Here is a 19,206-nt window from a genome sequence, read left to right as displayed (position 1 = left end):
GCTCATATATTCAACCCGTCGTGGAGGACCGTTAAAGAATTAAACATGCTATAGTCTTTCTGTCGTGAAGCATCGCAGACGCGACGTAGGTTGTCGCCCACTATGAAACACTATACGAGATGAAACGATCGAATCTTGCGTCCCGACGCCCGTTGTCATTATTACGAATCTCCACGACACCCATACGTCAAACGGATCGTGCCAAAATCGCACTAAAATCGGGTAGGCTATTCTGAACCAGGCAGGTAATAAACGTTTGACATATCACGCAAAGAACCTATTAAAGCACTAAGACATGGGAACAGTATAGTTAACAATCACATTTATCGCAAGTCATATCGTCATCGCAATATTAAACAATGTTATCGCACATCGCAGCTTTTCCTCATATCGTGCAGCCCTAATGCATATCATTGTCATTCATGACCATTATAAATACAACTAAATAGCTGCTTTGTGGGGCTTTTCTGAAGTAGCCGAGCAAACGTTTGTCTTCAAAAGAACAAATTTTCAATCTCACCTGTTGTGTGTTGGGCTGCGACTGTATGAAGGACTGTAAGTCCCAGCGCTCAAGGGGACATCTGGCAATTCACCATCAGTCAGGCCCACTGCTAAATTATTCTGCCAGTTTCCCCCTCCACTGGCAGTGGATGACACTAGTGAGGAAGAAAAGTGTGATATGTTACGTAACGTTAAGGCGAGACACTACAGGTGAATAGGGTACAATTTTAAAATAATAGATATCACCATGAAACTTCCTCAGTTGATTACTTATACAAGTTCATAAAAAAATGTATTACAAGTTTTTGAAATTTGTATGTTTAATTATGCAAATTAGGTATTATCTCATTAAATATGCACACTTTTGCATATATTTTCGGTAGATAGATCTGAACATATGATAAAGCCAGGTGCAAAATTCTTTTTTCATTTTGTTTACACACAAGATGAAAAAAGATGTTCAGAGGGATTTCAGGATACCGGTATATGCTTTCATTACCTAGGAAATCAAAATATACTGTCCATAGCCTTAAAAAATCGATTTTCGCCATATTTTTTGGATTAAAATGTCCCATAAATCAGGCCAGGAATGATTTATTAACAAATCCCTCTGAACATATCTTCAGAATACTGCTAAGTGTATAACTGGAGAGTTTGGTGTACATGGGTGCTACATCGGCTGAGATGTTTCTACTGGAGGATGACAAAAAACCCATTTTGAGAAAAAGGCATTTAAAGATTTGTAATGTAAAAAATCATACTTTTTTAGTAGAAACAACTATTTACTGACACAATATCTTATCAAATAATTAGCAACAACAATACAAACCACATAAATCACATCAAAACTTATAAACACAGCATTTATGGCCTTCAACTGAGCAGAAAAACAGTCAAAAACACGCATCTAAATGTCAGAGCGCGTCACGTGATGCATCTGAACCAATCACGTTGTCAGAAATTGACATCAGCCAATGAGATTTCGCTTTTAGGGTTAAATACCCATTTTACTTTCACGATTGGTTGCTGATTAAAAGGAAATGACCATATTTGGATCCGACAGCATTGTACAGGAGAGAGAGAGCTTCACAGCGGTGTGTGAGATTAAAGGAAGAACACAGAGATCGCGGAGCAGCGTGTTGATTTAGAACGCCAACTTTTGTTGAATTTCGGAGAAATCTACAGACGCAAATAGACAAAGTGTAGTAAAATAAAGACCTAAATGTGTATTTTGGACTTTTTTTCACCACAAGTCTGAAAGAAGACATGTTATTGAAGTCAAATATCCCAAAATCTCAAAATTGACCAGTGAAAAAAAAACAATGTTTTTGCCTGCCGTGTCTCGCCTTAAACCTTAAACTTAAATTTCATCTGTAGAAAATGTTAGGGGTAGAAACCCATACAAAGATTTCCGCTACAATGCTAGGGTGTTGTGTATGGTTACTAGAGTGTTGTGTATGGTTACTAGGGTGTTGTGTATGGTTACTAGGGTGTTGTGTATGGTTACTAGGGTGTTGTGTATGGTTACTAGGGTGTTTTAGTTGTTTGCTTACTGGCCCAAGTCAAAGTTTACACCAAGTCTTTACAATATTCTGGTCTCCAGATCTGTGGTCGGTTGCATAAACTGCTTAGAGTAGTCTTAAAAGTTAGTCATCTAAATTTTTCAGTTAAAAAGTTAGATCAGTCTAATTTGATTTGGAAAAGTGCGACGGATTACCCCTTGGTTAACTGCAAGTAGGTCAAACTAGTTCTTAAGACAGTCTTAATATAGTGGCTAAGTTTATGCAACTGGCCCCTGACTTGATTCCCTCATTCAATGCAAATCTACAGGACTCTCTGCCCATTTTATCGCCTACCTGATGAAAATCGTAAGTTCAATCATTTAGAAACTAGCCATTTTTTTCTAAAAAAAAAAAGCCGCATGATGAGGTATCATTCATGTCCATCAGACAATGGGTGCAGGGCAAGTTAAGTGGCAAAATTTATTAGATTTTTGATTCGCTCTGGCAGTCAACAACAAATCTATATTTCCACTGCACCGTTAAAAAAAAAAAAAAAAAAAATCAATTCTTATAGTCCTTTTACATTTGTTGGCTCCTTTGGAAGTAATCATTTCTGTTACACCACAACAGGTCTGCCAAAAACGGGAGACAACTGGGCCTTTTGTCCCAGATGCGGGCAGAAGAACCAGAACCTCTGGAGCCCTACAATTGCTTACTGCCAGAACCTGGCATTTTGTTGCCCATAAGATTCATATTGTCCATAGTCTACATCAGGGGTTCAAGGTCCACTTTCCTGCAGAGTTTTTCTCCAAGCATGATCAAACACACCCGAACAAGCTAATCCAGGTCTTCAAGACTACTAGAAAGTTAGAGGCAAGGTTGGAGCTAAACTCTGGTCCTCGAGATCCACTTTCCTGTATAGTTCAGCTTCAACCTTGATCAAACTCACCTGAACAAGCTAATCAAGGTCTTCAATATTACTAGAAAGTTAGGCCCTTTTCTAAATGGCACATTTCATATACACTCGCAGTCTTGTGGACTTACAATGGCTGCCGCGTGTGGGGCGTAGGGCGTCCCATTTGTCGTTTTAGGTTTCAGAAGGGTGCTCACGAGTGCCCCCTATGTGCACTTTTGCTGAGATTTCAGAAGTAGTGGAGTAATGTAGGGAATAGTGAATGAAGGCATAGGGGGGGATTTCGAACAGAGCCAGTTGATCAGCCTTAGAGGCAGGTACGTTTTTATCAAGGTTGAGGCTAAACTCTGGCCTTCAATGTCCACTTTCCTGCAGAGTTGAGAACCCCTAGTTCATAATTCATTGTGTTGTGTGAGGAACTGTACTCACCTGAGGAGAACGAGTTGGTTCGGCTGGAGTGGCTAAAGGGTGCGGGCAGAGTTTGGTAGCCTAGGCTGTGCTGGGAACCTCGGTCATATTTGTAGGTGTACACCAGCTGATAGGAACCTGGGTCCTTCTGCCCAGCGCTGCGATTGTACCATCCCTTCAAATGCTCAGCCACCAAAGCCTTGTACATGTTCTTCGTCAACACCTCATTCAAGGGTCCCTGCCTTCCTCGAGGCGGTCTAACAGTTGCATATGGATTCTGGGACAATTTATCCGATCCCTCTATTCCATAATGCCTGTTGCGTCCACGGCCCTGGTAACCATGTGCTGGATAAGTGGGGTTGATGTTATAGTGGCCCTCGAGTTCGCTCTCGTAAACGTAAGCTCCGTTAGAACAAGGCTCATATTCGAAGCCGGGGTATCCCGTCACGTAGTAGGCAGTCGGTCCGTAGTGATTCTGCTGGTGGCCATAACAGCTGGAGTTCTGAGGGACCAAGTTAGGCATGCTGCCCGTATTGCCGTAGATCTCCACTTTGCGGTGGAGCCGGTAGTCGTGGGATTGTGAGTCCAGTGTGCGGTAGGGAGGAGTGGCCGAGCAGTAGTCCATGCTGGACATGCTGGTATAGGACGAGCTGTCATCCAACACCTCAGTGCTGTTGCTACGCCGTGAAGGAGACAGCGGGAACACCGACTTGTTTGCGCAGTGAGAGTGGAGAAGTTGTGACTGAGACTCCAAACTACCGCTCCGGTGTCGGAAACCACGGATGTGACCGTCCGACCTACAGGACGCAGATAAACATGTCTTGTTTGTTTTGGTGAAAGGAAGTGCACGGAATAAACGACTTACATCAGAAACATAAAAACCACAAGACCAACTAGATTTGTACAATTTATACCCAAATATGGTAACACTTTAATTGAAGGGGTGTGCATAAGACTGACATGACACATGTCATGAATATGAAGGAGGTTTTATGGATGTTTATGACAACTGTCATTAAGTGTCATTCACTCAATTAGGACATTTTTAATGCAAATATGACATTGTTTGAGATGTCTTTGTCATGACAACTTGACATAAACCAATACATCATCCTGTCAGTAGCTATGTTTCCATCTACACGTTTTTATCTGAATTAAGTGATATCGAATGAAAAATGCCTTATGGAAACCATAAAATTCTATTGAATTTCATGAATATCGACTCAAATGAAATGTGTTCGGTCTCATCGGATTTTATCTTGATCGATATACGGCTTATGCGATAAACGCTGATGGAAACATTATTTGCCAAATAAATAATGAATTGCATTTTGTCTAGCATAACTTTGTTCGCAACTATTGGCTTGAATGTTGTGCGATTCAGAGCGAAAATGAATGGAAACACCTTAAAATGTCTCAAATTAATTAGATATACCAATTTGATCACAAAACAGCATGTGACGTCATTACGCACAGGTTTTTATTCGCTTTAAAGCAGTTGGATGGAAACACACTTTCACCAGCTTTATTCGCATGAGTTTTTTTACCGAACTTCAGATAGATCGATTGACAAATGGATGGAAACTTAGTGTCACAGTGTCTGGTTTGTGTATTCCTGGTGTCCACTAGATGTCCTCTTCCCCACGGTGTCATCCACATTCTCACTACATTTCCCATGATCCTGTCTGTCACTTAGTGTTCATTGTGTTCAGCTGTTTCTTGTCGACGGAGTCCTTCTGTCACGATCCACACACAGAAACAGGAAGATCCAATAGCAGTATTTATTTAAGGGGAAATCCGTACCCACAACAGTCCAGGCAAAGGGTCAAAAAGTCCAATAAGGCAATCCAAAATACAAAAGACAAACACAAACAACAGGAACAGAAGTGTGGGGACAATCTACAAGGACTCCGTGACAAACACTGAAACTGACAGGGTATATATACACAAGTGCTAAATGAGGTGACAAGAAACAGCTGAACACAATGAACACTAAGTGACAGACAGGATCATGGGAAATGTAGTGAGAATGTGGATGACACCGTGGGGAAGAGGACATCTAGTGGACACCAGGAATACACAAACCAGACACTGTGACACTTAGCTTGTGTCTTTGTCATGAAAACTTGTCATTACCAAGACAACATAACCTGTCATAAATATGTCATAAATATGACATGGCAGATTAATTATCAAACTTAAGAAACTACTTGGCTTTATGGATTGAATTTGTCATTAAAATTACATTTTAAATAACAAATTAAATTTTTAGCACTGTAGTTGAGGTCAAGAAAAACATTCCTGACACTGTTATAATGGCCTCATGACAGCCAATGTCAAAACCAACCACATGACAGTTTAATGTAATGTTAACCCATAAAGCTAAGTGGTTTCTTAAGTTTGATAATTAATCTACTATGTCATGTTTATAACATATTTAATTTATGACAATTTATGTAGTTTTGGTCTTGTCAAGTTGTTATGACACTGACAGGTTATGATGTTTTGGTTTATGTCAAGGTGTCATAACAAAGACATCACAAACAATGTCATATTTGCATTAAAAATGTCATAATTGAGCGAATGACAGTTCATGACAGTTGTTATAAAACCTCCTTCATATTCATGACATGTGTCATGTCATGATTATGAAGGTGTCGTGTCAGTCTTCAAGTAAAGTGTTGCAGAAAGGGTAAGTAGTGGTTGCTACTGAACCGAGTGAGCTTGCCTGAGTTGGCTGCTGCTGTAGGCGTTACGGGGCATTATGGGGGTTTGCGGTAAACTGCGGGGGTTCTTCAGCATTCTGGGTAAAGTTTTACACGGACTGCTTTGGGCCGAGAACACCTCTCGGGGGGTGTAATAATGTCCCGGCACTTGGACCTCATGATCTAATCTGAAATCAAACAGACAAGAGGAATATAACTGATGCCAGAGAATATGTCTGGGTAATCTTTTACCCCAAAATCAAAAGACAAAAAATAAGAAATAATGTTTTTGCATTTATGTCACACAAAGCTATTGAATGGGCTAGGAGACTTGGAACATAGTATGGGAGTTATAAATACTTAAGTATGGTGCTTTTATGTCTTTTTTGGAGCAATAACTTCCTTGAGTGTGATCCAGCCCCGTAGATCATTAGGTACAGTGAGCATTCACACCTGTTAAGAGGTCTGTCGTGGTGTGTGTCGCTGGCGGAGGACCGTCTCTCGGGGTCGAACTCCAGGCCGGACGATGACCGAGGAGGGCTGAGGCACGGGGAACACTGGACGGAGCGAGATCGTGGCCTCTGGTTGTCATCTTCTGAAGACACAAACATGGCTTTCGACTGTTGTGCTTTTGGTTGCATCCGGTTCGAATAATATTATGTAAATTCATTGTTGGTTTTTGCATGATAAATGATCTATTATGAGTGTTAATGTGCATGACTCAGTGTATACAGTAGGGAACAATGCTGAGGAAGAACCACTGGCAGCGAGCAAGTGAGTCGTATCTTAATTACAGGACATAATCCGAGAGCTGACAGTGGTTTCATAATTGATGTCATTACCGTCATCTAGAGGAAGACTTTCACACAGGGAGCTGCACTCAGACTGAGCCAGTTCATCTATGGAAGAGAGAGAAATGATGGTATGTTAATGAAACTACATTTGGTTGACGCTGATTTAATTCATGACATGGCTAATCAATTATATTGCATATATTGTTATTTGATTAATTGTTAATTAAGCCCTATTTCCTAAAATGAATCATATTAAATTAACATGTTAAATTCACAGCCTAATAAACATATATGTGATAAATAATTGCATGAGCTACATGTCACTGTAAAATTGCAGTGTTTTTTAGTCTTTTGCTGTATTTCTGTTCATGTGTATCTTTGGATTCTCTTGCTTTAACGGCTTCCTTTAGCATTTGGTCAGTCCACAAGCCACTTCAGCTTGTTTTATATGGCCGGACAGGTCAACATATCTTCACCATGAATGAAGTAAACTTTAGGAAATACCGGAAGCTAGTTATTTTAGTCAATAAAGTTTTAAATATGGATATTTTTCTTATACGAAAGGCCTTTATAAACCCCCCAGAGCTGCGTGGGGCACTTTTATCATGGATGGATGCGCTTTGATGGACTTCAAAACATAAACGGCCATTCACTGCCATTATCAAGCTTGGAAGAGCCAGGACAGTTTTTAAATATAACTCCGATTGTATTCGTCTGAAAGAAGAATGTCATAAACACCTAGGATGGCGTCAGGCGGAGTATATCAAGGACTAATTTTCATTTTTGGGTGAACTATCCCTTTAAGAGTATTAAGAACAGTGTTGGGGAAGTTACATTTAAAAGTTACTTTAAATTTGTTCCAATATTGAATTACTCCACAAAAAGTAACTAATTGCGTTACTTCATTGCTATTTATGGAAAGTAATGCATTACATTACTTTTGCGTTACTTTTTCTCACCTGGGCTGGGCTTGCTTGTTTATTAACAACAACAACAAAAGTTCTAGTTTTCAGGAAAAAGTTCAACACTAGCTCCAGCAATAAAACTAAACACAAATGTGATGTTTATCTAAAGTATGTTTTTGCTTATTAGTAAGGTTGAATTGGATTATCAAGGGTCAGCAGCAAATACACTGTTTACTAAAGTGAGATTAAATGCATAAAGTGTATTTGTATTATGTAACCCCCAACCCTGGTTAAGAAAAAGTCCTGAGAGTGTGCTCTCTTGAAGTGTGCTTAAGTGGCCTTTTATATTTTAATATTATCTGCAAGTACAGTAACTTAAAAATATACTTTTAATATTTGAATACACTACAATTGCACATTTTTAAAAAATGAAGCACGCTTCTTTTTGGCAAAGGATAAAGTGTTGAAATATGATATTACGGTAACACTTTACAATAAGGTTCATTAGTTAACAACATTAGTTAACATTATCTAATAATGAACTGCACTTATAAAGCATTTATTAATCTTCGTTAATGTTAATTTAAACATTTACTAATACTTTATTAAAATCTTGTTAACATGAGTTAATGCACTGGGAACTAACATGAACAAACACTGAACAGCTCTATTTATATTAACTAACATTAACAAAGATTAATAAATACTGTAACAAATGTATTGCTCATTGTTAGTTCATGTTAGTTAATGCATTAACTAATGTTTAATAAATGAACCTTATTGTAAAGTGTTACCGATATTACTAAAGATTTTTGAGGCATGTGAGATTTTTTTTTTTTAAGTCTAGTAGTTTTTAAGCATGGCGGGGTGTCGTTGCCCAGCGATGAGCCACATCAGTGGACAACATCGGTCTTGCATACCGGCTATGATCATAGAAGCTCTCTGTGTGGGTTTCTGTCCTTTCTTCAGTCTGTACTGGTTCATTTCATCTTCAATCTCCTGCAGTTTTTGCATGGCGTCCAGACAATTCCTCCTCCTTTTTTTCCTCACTAATTTAGAAATGTCAGGATCGGCAGCGAGCTTCTTGGCCGCTTCCACGATTTTCTGCTGCAGCGCAAAGCGGCTCTCCAGATTTCTGAGGTATGGATCCTGGGTAGAAGCGTTGTCAATCAAAAGAAAACTGAGATGTAGTTTAATCTGCATTCATAAATCTGTCCAAAAATGTAAATAAGCCTGTCGGTACGAGTGAGAGGAGTCATCAATATTTGTAGTCGGTTTTCCGAAATGCAAATGTATGTTTGTTTTGTGAACTTTTACAAGTATGCTTTGTAGTTAGCCTCAATGCTAATACACGCCATGACATTTCACATTTCATGACATCCTGGGTTAGTTCCCGATTAAAACCTGTGGTTGAAACCACCAATCAATAAACAGAAATCTTTGTCCAAAACAAGTGTCTGTTTTCCAAGTGTGAGCTCCAATACAAGGCCACATGCTGGAGATATTTGGCAGCTAAAATCTTGCAGGTTATAATGCTTTAAGTTGAGTCATTTCAGAAGAAACGGCATGTTGGCATTTGGCCAGCTCAGGACAGCCTCAGAGCAATAGAGCCAAACCCCCCAGTGTCTAATATTTTATTCAGTCCTCTACTTGGCAACATTGTTGTGTGGCGATGTTTCACACTAACCTCATTATATGGGAAAAGGTCATCCAATTTGAAAGCCGTCCCGACTCTCCTCCGAACATGAGGAGGGGTTTCGCCTTTGATGATGGGATACTCTTTTGGGAGTTTGCCAGTGAGTTGCTGAAAAAAACCCAGATCAAACATACTGTAAACAGCTAAAAGTCACAAAGAACATGTGTCATATTTCACCACAAAATTTTAATATAATACATATTTTATATTTCATTTTTCCCTCATTACTCTCCCTCATTCTCGTTACTGTAATGTGTACAGGTGCTTTGAATCTAGTTGAATTCTCAAAAACAAATTGGGTTGGTAAGATAAAAAACAGTAATACTGTGAAATATTATTACAATTTAAAATAGATGTTTTCTGCTGTAATATATTGTAAAATGTAATTTATTCCTGTGATCAAAGCTGGATTTTTAGCATCATTACTCCAGTCTTCAGTGTCAAATGATCCTTCAGAAATCATTATAATATGATGCTTATGAAACATTTATGATTGTTATGAATGTTGAAAACAGTTGTGCTGATTAATATTTTTAGTGTGATACATTTTTCAGGATTCTTTAATTAATAGAAAGTAAAAATAAAACGACATTTATTTGAAATATAAATATTTATTCTTCGTCAAAGTCACTTTTGATCAATTTAATGTATCCTTGCTGCATAAAAGTATGACTTTCTTACAAAAAAAACATATCAAGATTAAACTTTTGAGCGGCATTTATATAATTTTGGGGTGAAATATTACCTAAACATGTTTTTTGACAGACTCTGAATATCATCAAAATGAATGATTTTCTCTAAAATAATATATAGGGATAATATATAGTCAGCCAGTCACACTAAAAAAGGTGTTCAGGATACAAACATACAGAATGAAGTATTGTAATTTGTAAAAATAAATAATTGTTTCATTGGTTGAAAACAAAATATACAAACAAACTGGTAAAATTTAGTCTAAAATGTAAGCTACTAAATATGAACTTCTTGTTCATTGAACTGTTGTGTAAATGCAATATAACCAGTAATTTGATTACTTTTTCAAGTAACTAGTAAAGTATCGCATTACTTTTAATAAATAAGTAACGCCAACACTGAATATATCTTCTTATGTGCAGTATATGGACTATTTATTTAATTATTTATTAGACCGGATGTTTTTCAGTGTGATCAACTACTAATACTGAATATGTTTGCTTACAGCCTCTCGCAGGCAGATCTCCTTCAGCTCCGTCAGTTTTTGGCTAAGAATATCCTGGATCTCTCTCTCTTTCTTTCTCAACTCGGCCAGTTTCTCTTTTTTCTGGTCGTCGTTCATTTCCGAGTCAGCCGAACCTGTGAAATAATACATAAAATAATGAACGCGTTCATAATGACAAAGAAAATATCACGCCAAGACTGTTTAAAGGACACGAACTTCAATGACATTTCACTAAGTCTACAATGAAGAAGCAACACAAATATGAGGAAAAGAAGCCGCCCGAGGCGAGCAGCTCATTATCGGAGATCTGTCGATGTGTGTCGACGTGTGTATAAACAGAGGAGCCGTTCTGACTCGACCGCTGTCCTGAGGGTAAGACGGGATGTACCTGCCGAGACCAGACTCCCGTTGCTGGCCATGATGAGCTGGTTCTTCACCGCGGCACTCAGCTTGTTCATCTTTGATGCTCCGTTCTCCGTCAGGTCGGTCGCGATGTCTCCTAAACTTCGGGCTGTGGTGATTTTTGCCTGTTAAATTATATATAAAAGGAAATAGGATATTGAAATGTATAATAAAAAAAATCTAATTTGTGCTCTTTATTTCCTATGGGTTCCCAGCAAACAGGGAACGTTCTGGCACGGTTCTCTCAAAGTTTTAACATTCTCCCAGTAACATTATTATAAAGTTATCTGCTGGTTGATAAAGTCCCCCTGTAGTCAATATTCATATCCCTTAAAACTCATATTTCAACTTTTTTATTTTATTTCTTCATGTCTTAAAATAGCTTGAATGTAACTCCATTATGCGGGGCCATGGATATATGCAAATGAGCCCCGCCTCCACTCACTCACACCAGCTCAGAGATCCACTCGGTCAACTTTACTGAAGTTAACGCTGCAAATGGCAAGTGGAAATACTGGTTTAATTCAGCCATATGTGTTTGAACAAGAAACTGATTCAGAAGAAGAAGATGAAGAGAGAAACGTCCAGAATAGAGGCATATACAGTAGTTCATCACAACAACGTAATATACAGTACATCATACACCCCGCTATATTGCTAAATCTACCCGAGCTTTCACTCACACACACACACACACACACGCACGCACGCATGCACGCACACACAGTGATTTAACAAGACAGTGGGTGTAGAGCGGCTATTATTAAGACTGGGAAATGTTTAATTATTCAGGAATGGTGTAACGCCTGCTGTAACCTTTTTTGCATTTGGGTGCGTTGAATCTCGTCAATCTGTATGAATCTACTGTATATGAGCAATGTACAGTCATGTGTGTACGGTGACTTACTTTGCTCTGTTTTCTGTTCAGGTAGAACTGGTGTTGGGTGATGGCCATGACCCAGATGGTTTTGATCAATGAGTGACTGGCATACCAAGTGTGGATCACCAGTCCGGTCTGGCCAAAAGTCCGCTTAGTCACCGTTCGCCTACAAGCAGATAGACACACACACACACACACACACACAGCATGATCACTATATACACACACTCACAGAGGAAACTGCAAAACACTCACACTCTGCAGAAAATAGCAGCTAACTCAATGCATGCCAAGACATTTTTAATAAACATTTTATAAGCTCATAATAATAACAACTTGATCACATTAAGAAGCATTAATTTGGCAAACATTAGTGTGTACAAGGTGGAAACCAGCTCTCTTATGTTCACACACAGATCCAAGATCAGTCTCCAAATCTCACCTGTGAGGGTCGTTGACCTCCACAGCAAACTTCTTCTCTCTGAAGTACAGGTTCTCCAACTGCTTCCACTGGAAGAGCTAATGAGGGGACACAACACGGGACAGTTAGACTGGGCTCCAGGAGACAGGCTGGGCTCTCACTGGAAAATGACTCACGGCACGTCTGACACACAACTCAACCAGTGCATTCCTCCATTTATATTCAGTTCCATTCAGTTATGATTCGAGCAATAATTCTGTTATGATTTTATGATAAGTATTGTTTAAATTTGGGTCCTTTTTTGAGCTTGACAGACATGGTCACTTTAAACTGCACTTAGATTATTCTAAAAACCCTTATTTTTCTTCCATGGATTAAATACAGGAATGAAATGAAAGTGGATGAACAATTACAGCATTTTCAGTTTTGGGTGTAATATTACAAACTATTATTAAAGCATTCATACTCAAGTTGATTCCATAATTTTAAATACAAATACACTACCGTTTAAATATTTAGGGTCGGTAATATTTTGTCTCTAACACTCATCACGGCTGCATTTATTTGACCAAAAATACAGTAAAAACTGTAATATTGTGAAATATTATTACAATTTAAAATAACAGTTTTCTATGTGAATATATAGTTAAATGTAGTTCATTCCTGTGATCAAAACTGTAGTCACACGATCCTTCAGAACCGAGTCACACAATCCTTCAGAAATCATTATAATATGATGATTTGATGATCAAGAAACATTTCTGGTTATTATTAATGTTGAAAACAGTTCTGCTTCATATTTTTGTGGAAACAGTGAACAGCATTTATTTGAAATTAAAATATTTTGTTACAGTATAAATGTCTTTACAGTCACATTTGATCAAATAAATTTGCTATTGCTGACTGAACGTAATAATTTCTTAAAAAAAAAAAAAAAAAAAATCTTACTGACCCCAAACGTTGGAACGCTAAGTGTATATTAACCCTGCAGACAGTAACCCTACATTTTTTATGGTTATTCGATCATTAAAAGCAGCAGGCGTTTGGCCGCTGAAGGAAAAAAAACGTACAGTTAACACACAGTATAAACACTTTCCCCTTCAATACCATACGTCATCACAACAGTTCAGCAAAGGCGTCTGCAGGTTTCCGACGAGAACATTCTCCAGCTTTAACTCGAGACTTCACGTGTGAAATTGAGTTATCCAGCTTTTAGAGCCTCTTACCGGGTGGTTCGGAAGGTTAAATGATGTTAATCAAATCCTGAGCCTCTTCATTATGTTACCGTCTACTCTGCTGAAGCTGTCTTTACTCGCCGAGCCTGACTTGTCTCATCAGGTTTCCTACAGAGGCTTCAGGCATGCGGTCTCGGCCCAGCCTTGCTCATGACATCACTCAGATGCCAGAGCAGCTCCTCACGGGACTGAAGCGTCTCCGGCTCGCACCGGCGGGGATTCAGGAGTGAAACTGATCTACCGCTCAGGGTGGAGGACTCTCGCTCAGGCTGGGTTACTGCTCCACCTGTTCTAGCCTGGAGATTACTAAACTAATTGTTCAATTCATAATGTCATGTGTGTGTGTAATGCGTTACATAATTCAGAATATAACTGTCACACCTGCCAGCCGCCATCTGCCACACTCATTATTGTGTGATTACATCCACCTGTGTGTCATTAGCTTGTTAACGTCTGTGTATTTCAGTATGTTGTATGTTGATAGTGTCATTTCTAAGCGCTCTCTCTTGCTTAATTGTCATGGTTTACGGTCTTGATCTCCTGCCCGTTTCCCTGTTTGTCTGCGTCTCGGACTCTGTCATTGTTTGTCTTAGTGCTGTCAAGTCCGATTCATTTCTGCGAACCGATTCTTTCGGACAGTTTGTTTCAGTGAACCGGTTCAAAACCAGTTTCATCAGTTCCTTACGTCATCAAGCAATTATGAGACTATGCATTTATTTTCTAACAACTCAGTGCCATGTTTTCTCAAAGAAACATTCAAATAAAATAATTTGTGTCAATGCATATTGAAACATTCAAATAAAAAGTTATCTGTGTAAGTTACCTTTCATTCACTTAAGGCGAGACACGGCAGGCAAAAACATTGTTTTTTTTTACTGGTAAATTTTTAGATTTTGGGATATTTGTCTTCGATAATATGTCTTCACCGGTGCAGACGGAGGGCCGCTTGGTTCAGCTATGCGTCCATAGCAGAGGTGGTCACCAACATGGACGACGCCTCCCTGTTCAACAGTACCGTCCTACCGGCCATGCTCTACGGGGCCGAGACCTGGTCGCTGACCGCGGCCGACCGACAGAAGCTGGCAGTGACCGAACGCGCCCTTGAGCGGCGGATGGTCGGCGTCAAGAGGACGCACCACATCAGCAACGAGTTACTGAGGAAGACGAGCAAGGTCAAGGACGCGGTCAACCAGGCCAAGAAGCGCTGGGCCGGACACGCGGTCAGGAGTTCTGACGGGCGATGGACGCGGGCCGTGACCGAATGGCTTCCACTAGATATTAAAAGACCGCTCGGCCGCCCCGCAACCCGATGGCGGGACTCGTTTAGAAAAGACATCGGCAGAGACTGGATGAGTCTGGCCAGGGACTGAAAAACCTGGCAAAGTTGTTGTGGCCTGCGTCGAAAGACCGAAATACAGGTCGATTGAAGATTGAATGTCTTCATTCAGACTTGTGGTGAAAAAAGTCAGAAATACACATTTAGGTCTTTATTTTACTACACTTTGTCTTTTTACGTCTGTAGATTTATCCTGAATTCATTAAAAGTTGGCGTTATGAATCATCCCGCTGCTCCGCGATCTCTGCCTGCACCCCGTCATCACACACACCGCTAGAAAGCTCTCTCTCTGCTGTACAATGCTGTCGGATCCACATATGGACATTTCCTTTTTATCAGCAACCAATCGGGAAAGTAAAAGGGCTGAATGTGCAATCTCATTGGCTGATGATAAATCTTTAAAGCCCGTTTTCTCAAAATGACTTTTCTCTCATTCTCCAAGTCTGAAATCTCCACTTCTTCAGTTGCACCGATACACACCAAACTTTCTTGTACCTAGTTATATTATGAAGACATTGACTGAGGGATTTGTAAATATATTATTCCTAGCCTGATTTATATAACATTTTATTCCAAAAAACATGGCGAAAATAAATTAAGGTTATTGACAATATATTCTGATTTACCGGATAACAAAAGTAGATATCCATAAATCCCTCTATCATTTTTTCCCATCTAATATGTGAACACAATGAAAAAATAATTTTTAGCCTGGCTTTATCCAATACTCAGATTTTGTTTTTTAAATATATGCAAATTAGCACATATTTGCATATTTAAACATTAAATTACAGAAAACTTGTAATCATTTTTTTCCCTCATCTTAATGTAGGTAATCAACTGGGAAAGTTTCATGGTGATATCTGCTAGTTAATTTGTTTACCATATTCACCTGTAGTGTCTCGCCTTAAGTTAATGGTTGGCTATTTGTGGTCACAGTTTAATTCGCGGATCTTTTATGACTGACCAATATTGAGTAGCCTACATCTTGGATAAGATTCCTAAAAGTTTGCCACCTACAGCACATATTACACAATAAATGGCACAATACACTATAGTATAATTTATTGACATCTCTCAACAGAAAGGATTTTGTGGGTTTAAATAAAATGTTTTTCAATTACAGTATTCATAATAAGCATATTTCCAGTACGTGCCTCAACCTTGCATAGTTTCGCCAACTCAATAATCCTCTGACAGTTGGTTGAACCTAATTCGGTTCTTTCTGAGTCGGACGTCCTACTTTGGCTTGTGCGTCTTGCGTCATCAACCCGTAACTAAAGTTCGATTCAGTTCGATTACTGAACCGGCTCAACCGGTTACTTCCTATGAACCGACTCAAAAGAATGATTGTTCAAGAACAGAACATCACTAGTTTGTATCCCTCTGCGTGTAACATGGATTTTGATATATTTTGTTAATGCGAGACACTACAGGTGAATAGGGTAAAAATGTATCACCATATCACCATGAAACTTTCCCAGTTGATTACTACATTAAGATGAGAAAAAAAATGTATTACAAGTTTTCAGTAATTTAATGTTTAAATATCCAAATTAGGCAATATCTAATTAAATATGCACTAATTTGCATATATAAAAAAAATGAAATCTGAGTATTGGATAAAGCCAGGTTAAAAAAAAAAGTCAATGTGTTCACATACTAGATGGGGAAAAAAATTACACAGGGATTTATGGATATCTACTCGTGTTATCCTGTAAATCAGAATATATTGCCAATAGCCTTAAAAAATTGAATAGCCTAAAAAAATTTTTGGGAATAAAATGTTATATAAATCAGGCTAGGAATAATATATTAACAAATCCCTCTGTAAATGTCTTCATAATATAACTAGGTAGAAGAAAGTTTGGTGTGTATCGGTGCAACTGAAGAAGTGGAGATTTCAGACTTGGAGAATGAGAGAAAAGTCCTTTTGAGAAAACGGGCTTTAAAGATTTAGACCAGTGAAAAATAAATGTTTTTGCCTGCCGTGTCTCACCTTAATACATGTTATCTAACTGCATTTGGAACCTGCTCTCTATTGTTTCTGAAAACCTGACATTACAATTATCAGTGTGCCATAATATCTATCCGATAATGTCCTGTTGTTCTGTAATTTTGTATATTACCCAACTAAATCAAGCCACACACACACACACACACACACACACACACACACACACACACACACACACACACACACACACGCAGGTACAAGGTGTGCTTTACTACCTGTGTGTTTCATCAGCAGTTCTCTGTTGTGTAACACAAGCAGACGTCCTGTATAGACTGTGTGTGTTGAATGTAACACCTCATTTCCATATCATCATAGTGGTCTCAAGTGCAAATAAAATATGAATGCAAGTGCCGGCATGCTATGAGTCACATCTGGGGAAATCAAAGCCTGATTTGACAGGATATTGAGCTCTGTGCAACGACTCAGGATTATATTTAGATAACGCATATTTCTCCAATCCTCAGAGTCAGGAAAACACAACGTACCTTTCGGGGTTTTACTTTATCCTGCTGGTCATACTGTCCAATGCCTTTATAGCTGATGCCCAGCCACCATGGCATACCTTGCTTATCCTAGGAGACGAGGAAGAGCTTTCCGTTAGTTACACAAGACTGAGGCCTTTCAGAGGTCTTCTTTTATTGAATGAATACATATATCCATATTATTAAATACTGAAATGTTTATAAATTTACACTAAATGGATTTAGTCACATCACAAAAAAAAAAAGTATGATCCATAACTCTTGGAGCAAAAGTAATAAAAATGCATAAGATATTAAACAGACTGGGAAAACGTTCTTATCTAGTTACTTATAAGAAAGATGTGTTTTCAAAAATGAACAGATCTGCTCCAAAATTCACTTTTTCTGTTTGCAATTTACTTTGTAGAACAAAACGACCAAGTATCGTCAAGTGTGTTTACCAAAGGCTTAATTTTACACATAACTTGGAAAACCCCATCATAAAACCCCATAGGAAAATCTGGAAGGAACCAGCTGTGAACTGTTCTTCCGGGTTCTGACGTCATCCAGGCACTATGGAAGCTTGTATCCATCACAGAATAAAACACTTTAAAAGATAATTGCGACTTTTTATCTCACAATTGTGAGTTTACATCTCGCAATTCTGACTTTATTTCTCAGAATTGCGAGAAATAAAGTCTCAATTGCGTGTTATAAAGTCAGAATTGCGAGATATGAAGTCAGAATTGCATGAAATACAGTCGCAATTGCATGTTATGACGTCAGAATTCTGACTTTTTTTGCGACTTAATATCACGCAATATAAGAATTGCGACTTAATATCATGCAATTCTGACTTTACACATAATTGCATGTTATAAAATCCAACTCTACGGGAAAAAAGTCTACGGACTTTTTTTTTTTTTTTACTTCAGAATAGTTTATATCTTACAACTGACTTTATAACACGCAATTGTGTGTTATAAAGTCAGAATTGCATTATCTAAAGTCGCAATTGCATGTTATAAAGTCTCGCAATTTTGAGAAAAAAAAGTCAGAATTTCAATTATATTTCTCGCAATTGCAAGTTTATATCTCATAATTCTGACTTTATAACACACAATTGCGACTTTATATCACGCAATTCTGACTTTAACACATAATTGCGAGTTACAAAGTCCAATTCTACGGAAAAAAAAGACCGCCTTTAATTTTTACCTCAGAATAGTTTATATCTCACAATTCTGACTTTATAACACGCAATTGCGTATTATAAAGTCATAATTGTGAGATATAAACATGCAATTCTGAGAAAAAAGTCAGAATTTCAAGTATATTTCTCGCAATTGCGGGTTTATATCTCATAATGATCTCATCTGACTTTATAACACGCAATTGCGACTTTATAACCTGCAATTGCGTCATGCAATTCTCCAAAAAAAAAAAAGTCAGAATTGTGAGATAAATGTCACAATTACCTTTTTTATTTTTCATTCTGTGGCGGAAACAAGCTTCCATACTGCACCCCTCTATAGGTTATCACACATTTACATAAACTTGGTCCTGGGCGTAATTCAATATTGTTTGATGTCTATCAACAGTAGATAGTACAGAGCTGACTACCATCTAGGTATATCAAATTAAATGTATTCTGAGTTTTTATTGTGTTTTATTTTGTCTGATATCATGTATTAACAGGTTTATATTTTGAAAATTATTTTATTTAGTAACAGCCATAACATACAAATCTGTAAATACTTTTTTTTAAATCAGTTTTGACACTTTAACCCATTAATAAAATAGTATGGCAATTGGTCTAATCTTTATGCTTT

General features: G+C 38.2%; 1 protein-coding gene across 5 annotated transcripts in view; it reads right to left on the bottom strand.

Moving 5' to 3' along the window:
- Nucleotides 1-19,206, bottom strand: part of frmd4bb (FERM domain containing 4Bb) — a 75,047-nt gene that overhangs the window by 7,567 nt on the left and 48,274 nt on the right. For 3 of the 5 annotated variants that reach the window (XM_079588327.1, XM_079588326.1, XM_079588329.1), the window contains exons 11-22: nucleotides 17,399-17,485; nucleotides 12,347-12,423; nucleotides 11,932-12,070; nucleotides 11,011-11,149; nucleotides 10,623-10,756; nucleotides 9,416-9,532; nucleotides 8,649-8,877; nucleotides 6,872-6,928; nucleotides 6,483-6,624; nucleotides 6,053-6,217; nucleotides 3,346-4,121; nucleotides 521-656 (exon numbers count right to left, since the gene is read on the bottom strand). In XM_079588327.1, the coding sequence (XP_079444453.1) occupies nucleotides 521-656; nucleotides 3,346-4,121; nucleotides 6,053-6,217; nucleotides 6,483-6,624; nucleotides 6,872-6,928; nucleotides 8,649-8,877; nucleotides 9,416-9,532; nucleotides 10,623-10,756; nucleotides 11,011-11,149; nucleotides 11,932-12,070; nucleotides 12,347-12,423; nucleotides 17,399-17,485 (2,198 nt within the window). The remainder of the gene's footprint in view (nucleotides 1-520; nucleotides 657-3,345; nucleotides 4,122-6,052; nucleotides 6,218-6,482; nucleotides 6,625-6,871; nucleotides 6,929-8,648; nucleotides 8,878-9,415; nucleotides 9,533-10,622; nucleotides 10,757-11,010; nucleotides 11,150-11,931; nucleotides 12,071-12,346; nucleotides 12,424-17,398; nucleotides 17,486-19,206) is intronic. The other 2 variants (XM_079588328.1, XM_079588325.1) reach the window with 1 other exon arrangement.

The sequence above is a fragment of the Phoxinus phoxinus genome (genome assembly GCF_949152265.1).
Source record: "Phoxinus phoxinus genome assembly, chromosome: 18".
Taxonomy (NCBI): Eukaryota; Metazoa; Chordata; class Actinopteri; order Cypriniformes; family Leuciscidae; genus Phoxinus; species Phoxinus phoxinus.
The sequence above is the reverse complement of the archived record's forward strand: the minus strand, read 5'-3'. Positions and strand labels throughout refer to the sequence as shown.